The sequence below is a fragment of the Ceratosolen solmsi genome, unplaced genomic scaffold, assembly GCF_000503995.2.
Source record: "Ceratosolen solmsi marchali unplaced genomic scaffold, CerSol_1.0 scaffold3, whole genome shotgun sequence".
Classification (NCBI taxonomy): Eukaryota; Metazoa; Arthropoda; class Insecta; order Hymenoptera; family Agaonidae; genus Ceratosolen; species Ceratosolen solmsi.
In genome coordinates, this window is record NW_011948428.1 from 3,054,569 (window position 1) to 3,074,745 (window position 20,177).

The 20,177-nt window shown below is 32.7% G+C and overlaps 1 protein-coding gene across 1 annotated transcript; it reads left to right on the top strand.

Moving 5' to 3' along the window:
* Positions 1-189: 189 nt before the first annotated feature.
* bsh (brain-specific homeobox) lies at positions 190-9,317 on the top strand. The gene is made up of 4 exons (XM_011501448.1): positions 190-483; positions 2,231-2,407; positions 2,669-2,921; positions 9,106-9,317. The coding sequence occupies exons 1-4, from the start codon at positions 211-213 to the stop codon at positions 9,315-9,317; spliced, it is 915 nt and encodes a 304-aa protein (XP_011499750.1). The 5' UTR covers positions 190-210.
* Positions 9,318-20,177: the final 10,860 nt, after the last annotated feature.

Genomic DNA, 20,177 nt, shown 5'->3' on the forward strand with positions numbered 1-20,177 from the left:
GACAGTGATAGAAGATCATTAAAGACTGTAAGCTCTTCCTGTGAAAATTAAGCTCATGGCTGGGCCATGAAAAGCTCGTATAACGGGATAGAAAGGCGTCGAGAATTCGACTAAAAATTCCGTAAAGGAGGCTCGAGGCTTCGGACAGCCGCTCGGTCATTAATCCCAGCCCAACGGCTGCGTCAACTCTCGTGCCTCGAAGCGGATGACATGCAGTCGACGTGCCAGCAACAGCAGGCCCAGCAGCAGCAACAACAGAACGCGAGCTCCGCCAGCCGCACGTCATTCCTTATCGAGGATATCCTGAGCAGGGGCAGCGTAGCCGCCGCCGCCGCCGCCGCCGCTGCGGCCACAGCCGTCCACTCCCAGCACAACAGCCACTCGCTTCACCATCACCACTCGAACCATCATCATGCTCTCGTCAATTCCCAGGGACATCAGCAACACCAGCATCAGCAACAGCATCACCACCACCACCATCACCATCAACAGCCGCAGCAGCAGCAGCAGCAGCAGCAGCAGCAGCAGCAGCAGCAGCAGCAGCAGCAGCAGCAGCAGCAGCAGCAGCAGCAGCAGCAGCAGCAGCAGCAGCAGCAGCAGCAGCAGCAGCAGCAGCAGCAGCAGCAGCAGCAGCAGGCGAGCCAGCAACAGCAACAGCAGCAACAACAACAGCAGCAGCAACAACAACATCATCATCATCATCAACAGCAGCAGGCGAGTCAGCAGCAGCAACAAACGAGTCAGCAACAACAGCAACAGCAACAACAACAGCATACGGTAAAATTTCACTTGGCTAGGCGAATTTATTACCATCGATGCTTCGTTGCCTTACGGTTGCTCCATGGACCTTTCAATTCAATTTCATCTCGATTCTCATTTCATTAATAAATAACTCTTCAATTCTATTCGGAAAAAGTCTTATTTCCTTCATTTAACATTTCCAAGGAATAGATTTTTTTCGATTGTTTTATAATACACCTATTGAGATGTCTCGGTCAATGAATTTCGAAGCAATAAATAATCGCGTGCAGCTGAATTTACGAGCCTATACGAAATCTATTTGATAACAAATTTCTAAGAGTAACGCGCTATAATATTTCCCGTTCATCCGCGCGTTCAATTTTCAAATAGAAATCAACGCATTCATTACGATTGACTATTGTTGTCTCTCATTAAACAAGTAAATACTTTATCCTGAATTAAATTGATTAAAATAACTTGAAAGTTCAATCGGCCATATTACGTTATTGTAAAGGTGTTAATTAAAATACATGGATGATGCATAAATAAGAATTTTTACTCTTCTCATTCCAAATGAGATTCATAATAAAAAAATTGTACCAATTATTCATAATAATTAATATTAGTATTAAGGTAATTAGAGTGGTTAGTTTGTGCCTACCTCCCGACAATGTTACTAAGAAATTTATATTTGGAAAGAAAATTATAAATCTGCCGAAAATGCCAAGGATCGTTGGAATAAAATATTTAAAATGAATTGTTTGCTAGATAAATAAATTAAAATAAGTCTATTAAAAACAAAATCTCTGCAAATTTTTCACATTTCTTGGAATTGTAAAATTAACTCCTGAATGCTAACGCTTCTTCTTAATTAACGATTAATGTCAAATTATGATATGAGCTAATAAGAATTTCCATTATAATTCCTCATAATGATAAGCGTTACTCTGTAAAATTTATCGTTTAATTTATCTATTCGAATTGATCCGACGCCTGAATGTAATATTAAGAAGAAAAAAAAAAAACTCTTTAGAATATTTGGAATTTGGTTGGAAAACAGGCCGAAATCATTGCTTGTTTCAGTCCATTTAATCATTAAACAAATAAATGACTTCCAAAGTGTAAACCATGCGATATACAATGAAAAAAGTTAACATTTATCTCGACATAATGAATTAACGGTCGATGACGCATCAAGGCTCTCGTACCAAAGTCACGGCATCCTCGCCTCCGCCTATGCATCATATCGAATTGAGTGGCTGACAGAAAATACTTAATAATGCCCGACATCCTAAATTGACCGCGATAATTCTATCTGGTGGTCCTTAAGACGACAATAGCGGCGAAAGCTTCAATGCACACTTGCTCAGAGTCGAAGATCCGAACTGGCTGAAGGAGTGTCCTTGAGTGTCGGATGAGGGAAGGCCGGGGAAAAGTGGCGCGACCGGACTGATAAGGCACCCGTGCCTCCGTTTCTTGTTCTCGACAGCAGTACCAGCAGTTCGCCATCAGCAGCCTCCTGCCGGGCTATCCGACGGCGCCACCCGCGGCCGCGGCCTTCTTCCTCGGACCGCTGTTCGGCGGCGCCGGAATGGGCGTCGGCGTCGTGCCCGGCGTCGGCGAGCTCGCCGCACTCAAGCACTGCCGACGACGGAAAGCCAGAACCGTGAGTGTCACACCTTACTTACTTAGTGTCCGCGAGGCCGCGCCTATTAAATATTGACAAGAGGGAGGATCGCGCATCTCGAACGCCGTCATCCCTTTCGCAAATGCACGGAAGGACTTACGACGTCGCGTCGAGGAGGCTCCTTCCAACGCGCACAATCGTCGTCAGGGCTTTTGGGGGCTTACGTTGGGCACCCTCGGCCTTCCTACTCTACCTAGTACGGGACAAGGGTAGCTTTACCGAGAGTGTATCGTTCGGCAGGTGTTCAGCGACCAGCAGCTGGCGGGCCTGGAGGCGAGATTCGAGGCCCAGCGCTACCTCAGCACTCCGGAGCGAGTCGAGCTCGCCGCGGCTCTCCATCTCTCCGAGACGCAGGTGAAGACGTGGTTCCAGAACCGGCGGATGAAGCACAAGAAGCAGCTGCGGAAGCTCGGCAGCGCGAGCTCCTCCGGTCAGTCTAGCGGACAGCCGCAAGGCACCACGGGACAGTCGATCTCGGCCACCTCGCCTGCCGGTAAATATGCTCGTATCACTGGTTAATATGTTCCATCACCGTTCCACGCTCCTTTTTCTGATGGTCGACGGTAGGTTTCTCGTTGGTAATATTTGACGATTCGTGGGTAATTAAAGAAACAGCTTCTGGTAAAGTCTTTAATGAGAATTCCTCTTGACTCAAGTTTCGCAGGAGAGGATGATTTTCTAATTATAATTAGATTGAAGCCTTGAACTTTCATGCTGCGCGCCATCGGTTTAAGCTTCCTTCAATTAATTGGCGAATTTTCTATTACGTCGTTATAAATATTTGCTCGATTCGTCAATTGTGCTTTTTATTCTATTAGGTGCCATTTAGGCATTGGCCATAATTTATTCCTACGGTTAATAAAATTATAATATTTAACAGAAGCGAATGTTGAGTTTGTTTAGGATATGGAAGTGATTAGAATGTCAGTGGTATTGGCCCGAATGTATCATTCGGCATTCTGATATTACAAGACTTTTATTATTGATTTGGCACAATGTAAGCGAATATCAATCGATTTTATTAGTAATTATTTTGTTTCGCGTGCCAATAATAAATTGCATATAGCGCAATTACTTGGTCCATGGTCAAATTATCGGCTATTTAATTTGATTTTTGTAATATTACTAGTGTAGTGAAAATTGTAGATTTTCCATTAATAATTTGATTAACGCCAATCAATATTAATACCACATAAATTAAAGTGTAATGAAAGATGTTTGTATTTTATATGATAAGCGATATGAAATAATTACGCGTCCATGTGTGACAAGTGTTAATTCGTTGCTAGAGAGTAATAATATTATATTGCCAAACAGTATCAATTATAATAGAAATGCACGTATATTTATATCAAGCGTATTTATTTGATAAAAATACGTATTAGAAATAAATGAATATTTGAAGTAATGAGGCATCCAAATTTTATGTAGATGAGCTTTACCTGTTTTCGCAAGCACGCAAACTCGTTGACGAGACTCCGGTTAATCATCCGAATTCAAATGTAATACGTTTCTAATAAAATTTTGACGTGTTTCAAAATTAAAATAAAAATATCGTATAAAATAGAGTTCCTCAAGCTGTGTTCGTTACACTCTAATCTCATAATTCACGAGATGCTTTACTTAGTTTTACCATTAGTGGCCATTGTATTGTGGCCCCTTAGCATACTTCAAGAAAATTAAAAAAAATTAATCATCTAACTTTTCATTCTTAATTATTATATCATTATTTTTACTGAAGAAAAATATTATGTGTTCTTGATTTATGCTGCTCTTATGGATTTACATATATTTAAAATATCGCATTCGCGTTAGATAAAACTATAAAAAAAAAAAAAAAAAAAAAAAAAAAAAAAAAAAAAGAAGAAGACAATTCATACGACAAGACTAATCGAGTATCGTGAAAATTTATAAATAACTAAATTGTAGAATAAATTTTGACGGCTTTACGTCAGAGGAACCAAAAATTAACCATCTAAAATTTAATCCACTCGTTAAATAGTTCGGTAGCAGTTGCGGTTCATGATGATGGCCGTTGTATAGTCGCAAAATTTTGCCAACAATAAATCAGTTAAAGTCTAGCCGTCCACACGCAAAGCTGGCCGTAACAGAGAATTTCATCGATATCGACTGTAATGCTTCTCGAAATCGTTCAAATTTTCAATTTAATGCTTCACGAGTTTCTAATTACAGAGATATTTTCCTGTTCGTAGCGTGTAATCGCATTTAACCCCGTGTGCATCATTAGTTTAATTTCATTGTATTCGCGTGCTTTGATGTTCACATTAAGTAATACAATAAATTCAGCTTCCTTCGTCGTTTTAAAAAATTTCATTTGAATTTTGAAATCTAATATTAGGATTTGCATTGCGATAAATTTCAATTAATTGCACCTACTTTGCTCCAATCTTACAAATTTAAAATTTCTTTAAAATGTAATTCTTATTTCGGGAAATATAATATTGCACCGTGTGGAAAATTTTTTTGTAAAAAATTGGTCGAGTGCTAAATCGTTTAATGTATCCCATATGTAATACCGTTATCGAGACATTAAATGTTTAAACAATTACTTATTTGGCAATGAAAAATGGGAAGCTTATAAATTCTATAATATTTCAAAATTTCGATATTATCTATATATTTAAAAAATCTTCTTTTTTTTCATCACAATTGTACCTTAACATGATATATAACTGAGATTATGTAAAATTTATATCTCTCTAACATTGTTAGGTTAAACGGTTAAGTAAAATTTTCGAGGTAAATATTGGTTACAAATTTTTATAGCGAATCATTAAAATTTTTATTCTAATTGAAAATTCCATATTTTGAATTCCAATTTTATAGTTATAATTTTTCATAATTATTTATCAATTCATTAATAAGCTGTATATTTGTTGAAATGAATTTGACGAAATTTTCTAGCAAATTAATTGCTCGATGACATAAGGAAAATTGACGATTTGATAATTCACAAATTCTCTATTTCAATGATTTATACAGCCCATAAATAGCTTGTTTGTAACAATTAATTCCAATGAAAATGTACATTATAAACAATACTACATTATGCACAATTTTACAATTCAATAGTAGAATAAATTAGTTTATACAATAATGATTTTTCTATTTTATATCTGGTTTTAATATTATTTAAAAAGAATAAATAAGCATGTTAAATATTATTAATGAATGGTAATACTTGATAATTGTGCCTTTAAATTCAATTAAGTAGCTCATTAATATTATTAGCGGAAGAAATGAAATGTAATTTATAAATATAATATAATATAAAATAAAATAAAAAGTAAGAAATGTTTTTTAATAACAAGTTAAGTAAAGGATGCACGGTTTAATAATGTTGATAATCATAAATCCCTTGTACTAATTTTTTCATTATATTTTGGAATTTTTGCTTTTACTACTTATTTTTACATTGGTGATACAAGAATGAGAAAAATGTTTAAAATTATACTTTTTCCTATATCAAGTACTCTCAATGTTCTTGTCGTAATGAAAATAATTTTATTTTACCATGTCGTTTCTCCTTTATAATTTCTTTTATTAAAATTATAATTGAACTATTTATTAGAGGATAAATAAAAACTTATGAAATGATTAATAAAAGTGAAATCGAGCGTTTTAATAATGTATTTAACAATATCTTAACGTCGTTATTCCCTTACATCTCCATGCGAATTATAATTTCAATCGTATAGAGCATCGAGCAACTAATATTATAATAAATTAATTAATCAATGTCATTTCGAATTATCGAGTAATTATTAATAGCCCCTTAAATCTCATAATCGATAAATTAAAAAAGAACACACACATAGAAACGTAATGTCGCGCTTTAGCAAGTAAGGAAACATTTCTTCACGTGTACTGAGTCATGAGTAGCTTCTTGAGTGAGACAGTGATATAATCGTAGGTGGATAAAAGCAGGGTAAAATATAAGTCACGAGTCGTCGTCACACGAGAAACGAGAAGATTTGCGGGCGTGTGCGCACGTGCGTTTTGATGAAGTAAAATTAGGGATGCAAGGCAGAGCGACAACAGCACATATAAAACACGGAAATATAATTCGAGTGACGCAGGCGCAGACGCAGAATGTATAATACCGTTTGATTAAAAATATATTTTACGTGGAAATGTAAACTATCCATGCGTACATTAACTCATACACGCAAAAATGGTGTGAAGTTAATTCCGGAATTAGGCGGGGCGTTGGTCGCGAGCTTTACTCAGCGGCGCAAGTAGAAGAGGTAATCGAAGTTAACTACGTCGCATTGTAATACCTGTAATACTAAAATGCTCGCTACAATGACGTTTCCTTGCCACTCTAAGCCCCTCTCTTTTCATCCTGCCCAGCCACGCTCGCGAAAAATCATCTCATTTCTTATCCCCGTTATATTTGTCTTTTATGCGAGTGCTCATTCCTTCTTTTTTTTTTTCTTTAGCATGATCTTGCCGGAAAGACAACATTTTCTAGTATTTCTTGAGAAATCCTTACGTCTTCGGGAGCTCATTTTTCGCCGATTGGTGAATATTGAGAATAAGAATTAATCGACTATTAAGCATTATGTTGCTATAGAATAATTTCATCCTACCATTACTATTGAAAAAATATATAGTAATTTTTAATATAATATTTCGTAAAATCATTTTCCCGATAATTTTTCAACCACCTGGCTTGAATGGTATAAAACGATATCTTTATAATAACCGAGTGAATAATATTGAAATTATAAAACTGTTAGCGGCTTTACTTTTTTTTAAAGCGTATCCTTACAACCTCGAGGCATCGATTCACCAGAAAGAAAAAGAAAAAAAAACTTGCACGAGTAGATGTAACAAGCATCAGCAGGGCTGTACCCTTTATTATCAAATTATACATATATATATATATATAATACAAGAAAGTTAAAATATTTTGGATTCGGCTTCAATTTTTCACCCATATACGTATCCGTTACTCCCCCCCCCCACTTCCCTTTTCCCCGTCCACACTTTAATGCTCTCTTGCCTCGTTTCTGGTAAAGTCGCGGCGCTCGCCCCTACATAGCAGACACTTGTCGAAGCCAAGATGGCTCCGTTCCTTGGCACTAACAAGGTTAGACTTTGACGTCTTCGCCACCCCCGTCCCTCCCCCGTCTCTACACCCGTTTGTACTCCGCGTCACCATCGCTCCCGTTCCGTTTTCAGTTTTCATCGACAAACTCCGCCAAGGAAATGCTCTCTCGGCCCGTTCTGACGCGCACGAGACATCGAAAACGAGAAGGACCTCCTCGTCGTCTTAGAGCTCCGTCCCGGGTCTTCGAGAAAATTAATCAATTAGATCATCGTTCCTAAGTGCTCGGACTTGACTCGCCGCGATTGTTCTCCCGCCAATGTCAGTGAACGATGCAGAAAAGGCTAAATTGCTCTGCGCGTGCCCCAAAGCTTAGCGGTCGAGGCTTATGTACTATTTCTCCTTGATGCCTTACTTCAATTCATTTCGTGAATTTCCAGACTGATATTTTTATTTTACGATAGTAAGTGTAATAAGTCACACACACACACACACACACAAAAGTCGCGCACATAAAAGATCTGGCTTTGCGCATAATCGACTTGGACGTTTTAAGCAGCTTTAAATGTTCATTATGTAATGCATAATTCAAAAATAGCATTTTCATTTTCTTTCGGCGACTCCGTATTTCTACTGCATAAACAACTTGTGCGTACAAATTGTAGTTGTATATTTACATTGAAAACTTGTGATATATTTTGAAAATGATATTTCTATAATCTCCACTATAGCTATTTCTACTTCAAAAATTTCCAATAGCTAATGTTCTTGGTTTGTTCAAAGCTTTTCATATCATCATAGCTGTGCATGTATATATATATATCTTTAATTTGCCTAACTCAATTATGAAAATCGATTTACCAATAAATAATGCTCCATATAATATAATAATATGCCGTAATTTTTATAACAAATATTTCATATTTATCAAAAACTATTTATAAATTATTATTAAATTATTTAATAATATTAAATATTGTTATTTTAAATTAAAATTCATAGTAACATAACTGTAACGTCATAAATATCAATTATGGTATAAGTTATATTTTCATCGTAACATTACATAATATGTAGTCATGGATTAAATGTGTTTTTTTTTTTTTTTTTTTTTTTTTTTTAAAAAAAAAAAAATAAGATATAATCATTCATAAATATAGGGAATTGTGAAAAAGTTGTAGTTGCACGTGCGCTAACGCGAGCCATATTTACCAATTTAATTTTAAACACCTTTAAACGAATGTCTTTTGATAATTACTTCGACTATTTTTCGATTATTTGCAACTCCATTATTTTGAACCTTTTTAATATTTATTCTCGTTTACCTTAAAGAATCTCCCGCCTTAATAATCACCACCGACCAACCAACAAAGAAAATCCTATTGAAAAGTGAGATGAAAAAAAAAAACAAAAGATTTCAATTTGGGCGCATCCTTCCGGGTCGCAAAATATATATCTCATCGTAATATAACCGAACCATGTTCCATAAGCGCAATGTCCACAACTTTTTCACAAGTCGACGGGAATTTGAGTCCCCCGTCGTAGTCGCTTCCTGCAGCTGACCCTAGTCTTGCTTTATGTCCTGCAACGATCGAAACGCTAGAGCGGCCAGTGGACTTCTCCCTGGGAAGCGGCAGTCGCGAGAGTCGAGGATCGAGCGACGCCATTGCCGACTCCGACGAAGACGAGATCGACGTGCTCGGGGACGAGAGTCCGGGCTCGCCGCCGACGGTTGCGAAGGAACAGCCACTCCATCATCACTCGATGCACCAGCAGGTCGTTGGCCTCGCACACCACCAGCGCCATCATCGCTGAGACGGCCGAGTAGAGTGCGAACTCGAGTGGCTCCGGTTAACGCTACAACCGCCCTTTCCTGGCCAAGTCATCCATGGATTCATTGGCTTATTGGAGCAGGCACATCGGAGCCTTAACCAGGGATCGAATGAGTGGAGGTGGAGGTGGTGGTGGTGGTGGTGGTGGAATCGTGGTGTCAGCAGTCCAATTCATATACGTGGCAAGAGAACGGAGGGAGAAGGGACTCGGCTGTGTAAACTCGGTGCGGTTATGTCTTTCGCTCTTGGTTGAATGGAAATGTCTCATAAAATCGACGTACCTTAGGCTCACTGTTAAAAATGGCCAATTGTCGAGCTTAAAATTTTCTAATCTTTATTAGAAGTGATGAAACGAGGTTTGCGGTGATATAATATTTTTCAAGAGTACGACTTTTTCAGATGCCAATTGAGTAATTCGTTATTTCAATTTGGAGAGCGAGTTATTCGTAATTTAATATTCGATTAGATCGTGAAAAGTTCGCGATGAAAATTGCGAAATTTCAACGGGGAAAAGATGATGAGAGTCAAAGTGATGAACGATACAGCAACTTCGTTGCTTGTATCGGCAACCTTATCTTTCATATTAAGTCGAGTGTGTTGTATATATGCGTGAGCGCGCGTGTTTGTATGTGTATTATTTACTAAAGAAATATTAGAATTTTATAGTGCTGTTGAAGAACGTAGTAGGAAGAAAGTCCGAGTTATATTCGGTAGGTATGAGGTTTTAAATCGTACCGTAAGAAAACGAATTTTTCAACTTTGAACCAAATAACGACGTCTTCAATTTACATTATATCCATTTTCTTTCAACACTGAAACTCCGTTATTTTAACTTTATAAATAAATAATGTACGCGGAGCTTTCAGATTCGATTACAACTTTAATTCTTATGTTTAATAAGAAAATTCGACACACAAATTGCAATTATTTAGAAAAATTTGTCTGAAAATATTGAAAACGAATGCGTTTCATAAATTTCTTTTGACAATTCTTATAAGCTAATTGTTATATTAAATTTCATTAACATTTTATTTTAATAATATAATTGAAGCATTTAAATAATTAGTTTTTATTCGTGTAAGAATCGGTGCAATATTTTGTTTAAAAAAACATTCATTTCTTCATCTAATTAGGTCCACCATATTACTTAAGTCTTATTAGAATACACTAAATTTCATATAATAGTGATAGTTAGTAAAATTTCATTTCCAGAAATTATTACAACTATTGGATTATTTATTTTATAGTAATTGTAAATCTATGTGTGCTAAAATAACACACTTAGACTTATAATTTTGTATGACGGATTTTATATTCTTTTTAATGTGTTATTTTAACACAGTTATTTGTGCCACTAATTATGCTACTATGATGATTAAAACTTTGTAATGCTGAAAGATACAAAATTCTACATGTAAATACATTACATTAAGTGATAATAATGACTAAACACTTTTTATTTACGTACACTTTGCTTTTGAACGAAATTTCATTCAATCTCAAAGTGTTTAAAATGCGAATGATATAATAATAGATTATTTTCATTTTTAATTTCATGTTCAGTTGAAATGTATAGTCAATAAATATATAAATTATATAATACAATATTGTTTAGTCTACAATTTTTTAAAGTACAAATGTATTATAAAAATAATTAATTATAATTTGATTGATAGAAAATGCAACCACTTTAGTGTTAAAAATACTGTTTAAGTTTTCAGCAGCCGAGATATGCATATATCATGTATAAAATTTTGAAAGGATTGATAACTTCAAATGAATATAGAAAAAGCATAAATCATCAAATACTTATGAAATCATGTAAAATTACTCAAAAAAAAAAAAAAAAAAAGAAATAAAAAATAAAAAAAAACAACAACAATAGAAACATTCGTAATGTACGATTAAAACAACATTGTAAATATCGTTTTTATTCTCGCTAAGAAAGCAAGAATTATGTAAAGCCATAAAGTAATTATAAATAATAATTCAAAATATAAATGAAAATCATATAGTCTTATTTATTCACTCACATATATATATTTTTTTTTTTTTATTTATCGATTGATTTATATACATCTGAAGCTTAATATTACAATAAATTTACTGTTATACTTTAATTTTTTACAGTGTTGACAAATATGCAGATATTTCCTAGTAATATCGTTCACCGTTAAAATATTGATGAATAAAGCGGCTCGAAAGAAATCCATTGTTGGCCATTTTTCCTTACGAATGAAAAATGACAGCGTGAAGTTACGACGGGCAAAAATATGTATTTTCATTTATTTTATTTTTTTCATATACAATTTTTATGTTATTATTTTCCAATCATTGGCAAGACTCTAATGAACATGTTTTAGTCGCGTCGGCCATTTTTCTCTACCATGACATAACGAGTTGTTAGCTGTTACGCAATCCAAAGCTCCAACGCTCTCCTCTGCGTTTCAGCTTTACTCCATTTTTATGCGCAGCTACAAATCTATCCTTTTGCGCATTGGAATTCTATACATTTATTCAGGCATCGACTTTTATTTCTTAAGCGAGACGCTACTGGATCTCATAATTTCAGCGTATTGTCTAATACTCTTCTTACTCTTCATTTATTTTAAAGGCAACTATTAACTATTAATAATACATCTCAGTGTGTGTTTACACAATTATATAAGAAATGATAATTATATGTTTGTAATAGCGGTCGTTATAAAAGACTCTAATGTATGAAAAAACAGGCAAGTATTGAAGTTGTTGGGTTTTCCAAAGTAAGTAAGAAAAAGCTAGAATTATCTCATTTCATATTTATTAAAAAGTTATATTATTATTTTAATGTGATGTCAGTACCATGGATATTTATAAATTGGTATTATATTAATTTGAATGAATTATTCGATACATTATCATATTAAATTATATTGTAAGTTGTATATATTAAATTGCATTAGATATATTTTTACAATAAAATCATAAAATATTTTCAATAATTAAATTGGTATTTCAATTATTTCTCTATTCGTTATTGACGGATTATCAATTTTTGTACTCTTAAAGAGCTTGGATAGTGTTTTACTTGAAGTAATCGTGTTCGTCTGTTGGCAATAAAATGTATACGGCAGTTATTATATGACGAAAACTTGAATTCTTAAAAGACACTTTTATTCTATATGAACATTTGTGAAATTTTGTCCCTTTAGAAAATACCAATGAAATACACACACACACACACGCACACTCGCGCGCGCGCGCGCACACACACACACACACACACACACACATATATATATATATATAAATATACTCAAAAAATCCCGGCCCGAAGGGTTGGGTGAAAAAGAAAAAAGCTTACTCCGAAAGAATCGCAGAGTCTGGCAATGCGAGCCATCGCCTCGCTTCTCCCTCGGGTAATTCTCGTCTACTTGGGAAGGCTCGTAATACTCGGATAATGGAAGGTAATTGCGAGGGATCGAAGCAACGGAAGCGAAGCTCGACTGCGGTGGATCAGAGCAGTCGTACATCGAGGGAAGAATGTCAAGTCGTGAAACGTATATGCCTGGATACTTGGAAGCCTGTAGCTACCGACTTTCAATAATACTTTCTTTCACTCGCATCGCGACTTTCAATAATACCTACGGCTTATCCTCATAACTAGCAGCACAAAATAAATAAGGAGTAGTCTAATGATTACAGACGCTTCACTTTAACAGTAATTGCTATGCTAATTGCATTGTTTACCAATGTATGACCTACACATCGGATATTCTGAGATTACGTAAAGTACAAAGTCAATATGTAAGGTAATATACAAAGATATTAAATCATATATCAATGTGATTATAGTAATATATAATGATCTAGTACTATTATTAATATTCAAGGTTGTAAAATTTTAATATTTTTTGTTATTGCAATGCGCATTTGATGCTAGTTAGAATGAATATTCTTTAATTTAATTTTATCTATATATCAGTCTAGTTTGAGAATTAATTTTAATTTTAATCTATTATTTCGAATTTTATTAGAAATATTTTACGTAATTTTATTATTTATAATTAAATCTAGCCACTATTTAGCTTTTATTTGTTATTTTTGTGTAATTATATAGATTTATAATAAATTGTATACGTTATATTATATACATGAGTAGTAACCAATATATATATATATATATATATATATATATATATACATATGTATAAATATGTATACGCTGGCTCTATTATTTTTACCTACCCATATATTATTACATAAATTATATTATTACATCAATTATTTAGCTGTCCATTAATTGCACACTACAGTACTATAAAATCATATACATTATTAAATAATGAAAAATATGATAAAAAATATCAATACAGAATATCTAATATTTTATTTGATTTTTAACTTGCAAATTCCATTATTTAATTTCAAATATATAATATACAAAAATATAATCCGACTCTTTGTAAGTAAAATAATAAATACACAATTCGTTTCAATGAACATATTAACGGTTATTTACATACATTTTAAAAACAGTGTGAAGAATAATTGCTTCAAGTACGATATAAATTATTAAATATTTTTTAGCAACAATTATCTTTAGTATAAGTCAAGCATAAAATACATAATCTTGTAAATTATTCAAACTTACATCTTTAAGGTATAAGTAATTTAGATGAAGTAACGAGATTACTAGAGAGTTAGCTAATTTAAAGTATAAAATGTAAATTAAGAAGAAACGTTGTAATAGTAACATTTTCATTATGCGCTTATTTATTAAACATAATTCTCTTTCTATTCGCGTACTAATTCCCTAATTTATCGTAAATATCCAAAATCAAGAAATTGATTTACATTTTAGTTAAATACTTCTTTGATAATTTCGTTGTTAATTCGATCAAAGAATCTCACTTTATTTCTTTCGTTAAGGTGATTTCTTCATGCCAATATAACTTCTTCAATCTGTAGCCGTTTCTGCCTCATCCTCTTCAACGCCGTTTGAACATCAATAAAATTTAGAGATTTGCTTAGATTTCATTATCTCTGGTGTATTTGAATCGGATGATTGTAGCTGGAATATATTCGAAAAATTGCGAGTTTGCATGCAGTATTAGGGAAAGCATTGCCGAGCAACACATGACTGAAAATTGATTCGCGGCTTGTTCCTCCATCATACTTACGCGACCTAGCTACATATATCAAACAAATCCGCGAAACGTATTGGTGATATATCCAAGGCAGTTGTAACACGCATGCGCGAGAGTTTGAACGCGTGCACTCGCAGACCCGTATGCTGGTACAGATTGTCTTTTCACGATTGAGGCGGAGCTCGGCTGGCATACTAAATCGAGAGAGATGCGTGGAAATAGCGAGGTGGAGGGTGGTGGTGGGCATTGAGAGAGGCCAGAGTGAGAGAGAGAGAGAGGGAGAGAGAGAGAGAGAGTTGACAGAGGGAATACTTTTGAAAGAGGAATTAATTGATGAAATAATATAGGGTTGGAAGTTAGTAGTAATGCGTAGACGTGTGGAAATCGCACAGCGAGTAATACAATTATAAGTGGCTGCGTTTATGATGATATTGCGAGTGAGAATCTATGGACATTAATTTCAGTTTGCTTGGATACTCAGTTTTATGTCTAGAATACGTAAATAGAGGAGCTAATTCAATGTTTTGAGTTAGGGATGTTACTATCCTACATTTTTTGTTATTCATTCTTTACTTATTTTCTTTTCATTGTTACTAATTTATATAAATTATTACAATGCTATATTTTTAAAGCTCATTGTAATTCTTCAATTCCGAACAATTTTCCATTCCTTTTTATGCACTGTATGTTTCATTTAGGAACATATATTAACTCTATGTGTTATTTAAGTCGACTTTTTTTCATTCATATTTCAAGCTTTCATAAGCTTACGAATCGCTTAAGATTATTGTATTTGTAAATACAATATTCCACATCTTTGAATCTATCTGAATAATTTGTAATTATTGTATTTTTTGTTTGAGATATAATAACTTTACTTTACACATTTTATCATACAAAAGTACTTGGGTATCCTAATTGTTTCTAAATAAATTATTTATTTTAAATCGAATTTAGATTGTTCGAATATTAATTCATAACTGAACTGCCAACGGACTTCATAATTTGTTGTTTCGTATCATAATCGCATTATAAAATTGTATGTTGTGAAATTACTAAGAATGAATATATATATATTTTGATAAAAATTAACAGACTTATAAATGAAGATTAACAAATTTTTTTAATAACGTTAGAGCAGACAAACATTATATATTAATGATATATTATTCGCATGTGCTTATCTCAATTGAACTTATCCTAAAATACCTTTTTGTAATTTTATTTCCAAATTATGGAAAATTAATTTGCAAATATTTTGCTTTCAACATAACCAAATGTAATAGTAAGAAGTATATTGAATAACATAACAGCACCAATGTTGAAACATTTACAATCTAGAAGGGAAGTTATTTTTTTCAATAACAAGAATAATAGTTTTTATTATATCATTTTACTAATTTTATAAAGTAAAATGAAGAAAAATTCAAGTGTATTTGATTAAGTAGTAGGTTTTAAAAAAAAATTTCTACAGTATGACAATTATACTTGGATTTTGGATACTTAATTTACAAAATGTATTAGGTATATTCATTTTTATCAAACATATATTATTTTCACTACAGAAGGATATTAGAAATCCATACAAAATCTGCAGGATATATGTATAACAGTAAAATTATGATTCATATATATCTGGAACCTGACATTATTCAATTATTAAATTTCATGTTCTATAAATCAACTGAGCTTACAATTAATTCAATTATTACAAATATCATCTGGTAATCTAGAGTTTCTAGCTTTGCAAATGCACAAATAACCATTTAAGTAAGTGATATGTTTATTAATAGATAAATATAAAATAGACTAGTAGAATTATTTTTCACATACGTATGATGAATGCAATAGTTAAAGAAAGAAAAATCTTGAATATTTGTAAGTACAGTGCTACAAATGGAAATATTTCTAATATAAACTTGTCACATTATCTATATCGTGTTGGCACATAAATTAATCAAATATCTAAAGTTATTCATATTCATAAATAAATTTACATTATAATTTATGTGCGATTAATATACTAGAACATACCTAAAAATTATACATAATAAATTTTCAAATCCGAATGATTCGATATTAAAAACATATAAAAATATTCTTTCTGTATAAGTATAAGTATATGTATAAGCATATATCACAAATAAGTAAAAAATGTATGATCAAGTACAAAAGGTACTATACATAATAAAATGATTTCTATAACAAAATATGACAATTAGCCAAAACATTTCAGAGCATAATCACTTATAAAGTCAACAGTTATGCGAAACTCTTGAGTCCGTTAGTAATTAATCTGCATTACATCCATATTTAATACAAAAATAATGTATATAACTAAACGTTAACCAAAAGTATGTAAGCAAAAAGAAAAACAATAAATTACCTTATCACCAACATACTTATTCAACAAATACAACATTTTCCTACTTATGCTCTTCAATGCTATCGTTATTGGCTTTAGCTTCCATAACCAATTATGTTTCTTTTTTAATTTCCAATTCAATAACGATAATATCAACTGTAAAACAAACAATTGGTAGGCTTATTATTCAACTATTATTATTGAATGCTTATCTTCACAACTATAGTTGGGTTAAAGGATTGTTGTAAGTAGCGATGATGTAACATAACAAATGATGTAACACGCTCTTGTTCAAATTTATGAAGTCGGCGACATTAGATTTCTTCGAGGTGTTCAGCAGCTCTAACAATCATCATTGCCAATTATTTGCACCAAACTTAGACTAAGTACCATGGAGCATGACAATGACGAGCTAAAATTAGCATTATTAAGCTGCGTGAGGCATTAGTGTCGCAGTATCGAATGAATAAAAAAAAAAAAAAAAAAAAAAAAAAGGATAAAGAGAAACGATGAAAATGACGAAATACCGTTCAAACATCCAACAAGCTGCCAAGCAAAAATAAAAAAAAAATGCTGGGAAAATTATTGGATTATAATATATAATTTCTCACCTTACCAGCATACAATGATTAGGTTTTACAATTTCCATAAAACGATAATCAATAAAAATACAAAATGTGTTACATCCAAATGTGTTTAATCCAACATTAATTTACCTGCTGCGATTATCTTTTTTATTTTTTTTTTTTTAATTTCAATGCTATCAGTCTATTTGATGAATACCTTACACTTAGCATGCAGAGTTTCCTCCAACGTCAGTGGAAAAAATAATTGAAAAGAAAAATCATAGTAATATCCATCCAAGATAGCGAAGGTGACAAATTTTCCAGAGTCGCGCAAGTGTTTTTGAATTTTGTCGCATACACGGGAGTTGCTAAATAAAGATAAATCTACAATATAAATCAAAGCTAGTGAATAAATTTTCTTCTTAGACGTAGTTACAACTGCCAAAAATGATGGAAAATCCAAGGACACGAAGCATCATGAGCAAATTGGTATGAATAAGTTTCTCTCTATTAAAATTTCGTGGCAAATAATTTCTTTCCGTGTACTATAAGACTGTTTCCAATTAATTAGTTTAATTAATTAATTATCCGCAAAATATATATATATATACGGTTAAACCTATATTTTTGAATTTTTTGAAATTTTTTTGTATGCCATAAAAATGTCGAATACTAGTTGCTAAATAAAGATAAATCTACAATATAAATCAAAGCTAGTGAATAAATTTTCTTCTTAGACGTAGTTACAACTGCCAAAAATGATGGAAAATCCAAGGACACGAAGCATCATGAGCAAATTGGTATGAATAAGTTTCTCTCTATTAAAATTTCGTGGCAAATAATTTCTTTCCGTGTACTATAAGACTGTTTCCAATTAATTAGTTTAATTAATTAATTATCCGCAAAATATATATATATATACGGTTAAACCTATATTTTTGAATTTTTTGAAATTTTTTTGTATGCCATAAAAATGTCGAATACTAGTTGCTAAATAAAGATAAATCTACAATATAAATCAAAGCTAGTGAATAAATTTTCTTCTTAGACGTAGTTACAACTGCCAAAAATGATGGAAAATCCAAGGACACGAAGCATCATGAGCAAATTGGTATGAATAAGTTTCTCTCTATTAAAATTTCGTGGCAAATAATTTCTTTCCGTGTACTATAAGACTGTTTCCAATTAATTAGTTTAATTAATTAATTATCCGCAAAATATATATATATATACGGTTAAACCTATATTTTTGAATTTTTTGAAATTTTTTTGTATGCCATAAAAATGTCGAATACTAGTTGCTAAATAAAGATAAATCTACAATATAAATCAAAGCTAGTGAATAAATTTTCTTCTTAGACGTAGTTACAACTGCCAAAAATGATGGAAAATCCAAGGACACGAAGCATCATGAGCAAATTGGTATGAATAAGTTTCTCTCTATTAAAATTTCGTGGCAAATAATTTCTTTCCGTGTACTATAAGACTGTTTCCAATTAATTAGTTTAATTAATTAATTATCCGCAAAAAATATATATATATATACGGTTAAACCTATATTTTTGAATTTTTTGAAATTTTTTTGTATGCCATAAAAATGTCGAATACTAGTTGCTAAATAAAGATAAATCTACAATATAAATCAAAGCTAGTGAATAAATTTTCTTCTTAGACGTAGTTACAACTGCCAAAAATGATGGAAAATCCAAGGACACGAAGCATCATGAGCAAATTGGTATGAATAAGTTTCTCCTTATTGAAATTACCTGGCAAATAATTTCTTTCGTTACGCTATAAGATTGTTTGCAATTAATTAGAAGTTATGCGATGGAAGTTGCTAATATCAGTTTGCTTCTTACAGAATCCAAAGGAAATGGTGATAACTTGAAGGTGGAGGTGATCAATAACTTCTACGGTGCTCAGTGCTGCGAGCAAAACAAGGACACCAAAGTGAAAACTACGAAGCTGCCCGAAGGTTACAACCTCACACCCAATGTGGGGGCCCATAAATACTATAGTGACCTGAAGGTGTGGAACGATGCTAGAAAATTCTGCGAACATGAAGGAGGTTGTTCAAACGCTTGATTTACACTAAATTTGTCGAATAAACTGAATTTGATTGCTCATATAATCGAACGAATTTTCTATTTCAGCTCATTTGGCAATCGCTGATTCTGAGGAAGAAATGAAAATTCTCGAAAAATTGATTGGAACAGCAGTGGATACATGGGTCGGGTTTCACGATTTGTTCACTATTGGTGATTGGGTCACAGTGCTGGACAAACCGGTACCGTTTTACAGCTGGAGCCCAGGTAATCCAGACTTACCCAATGCAGAACGTTGTGGTTCAATGCGCACGAATGGATTCAATAATTTGAATTGCAACTCAGCCGTTGGATTCATTTGCGAAGTCGAAATTAGCAAATAAGATTTGAAAAATAACCATGCGATTTGCATTGAATTAATAAATGCTGATTTATATTAATGTGGCATTTTATGCAATACAAGTTTGATGTGAAATAATTTGCCATTTGTTTTTTTCAAAACCTCTTCCATATATCTTATAATCTCGAATCCTTTTGTTTTGAAAAAAGTGGGATTACCTAATTGTTTTAGCCAATACTAATTTCTAATAAAAATTGAAATGTATCTATGCATTGTTTGAATTGAATTGCTAATTTGCTTTTGCATAGAAAACATTAATATTATCGTTCAAATATCATGTTCTTACATTATTTAATTTATAATATTAATATTTTAATTATTATGTTTGAAAGTGGCAA

Coding starts and splice junctions, on each gene's coding strand:
- bsh (XM_011501448.1), top strand. CDS start 211: ATGCAGTCGACGTGCCAGCAACAGCAGGCCCAGCAGCAGCAACAACAG. Junction 2,408..2,668: donor GACGACGGAAAGCCAGAACC/GTGAGTGTCACA, acceptor ATCGTTCGGCAG/GTGTTCAGCGACCAGCAGCT. Junction 2,922..9,105: donor CTCGGCCACCTCGCCTGCCG/GTAAATATGCTC, acceptor TCGAAACGCTAG/AGCGGCCAGTGGACTTCTCC.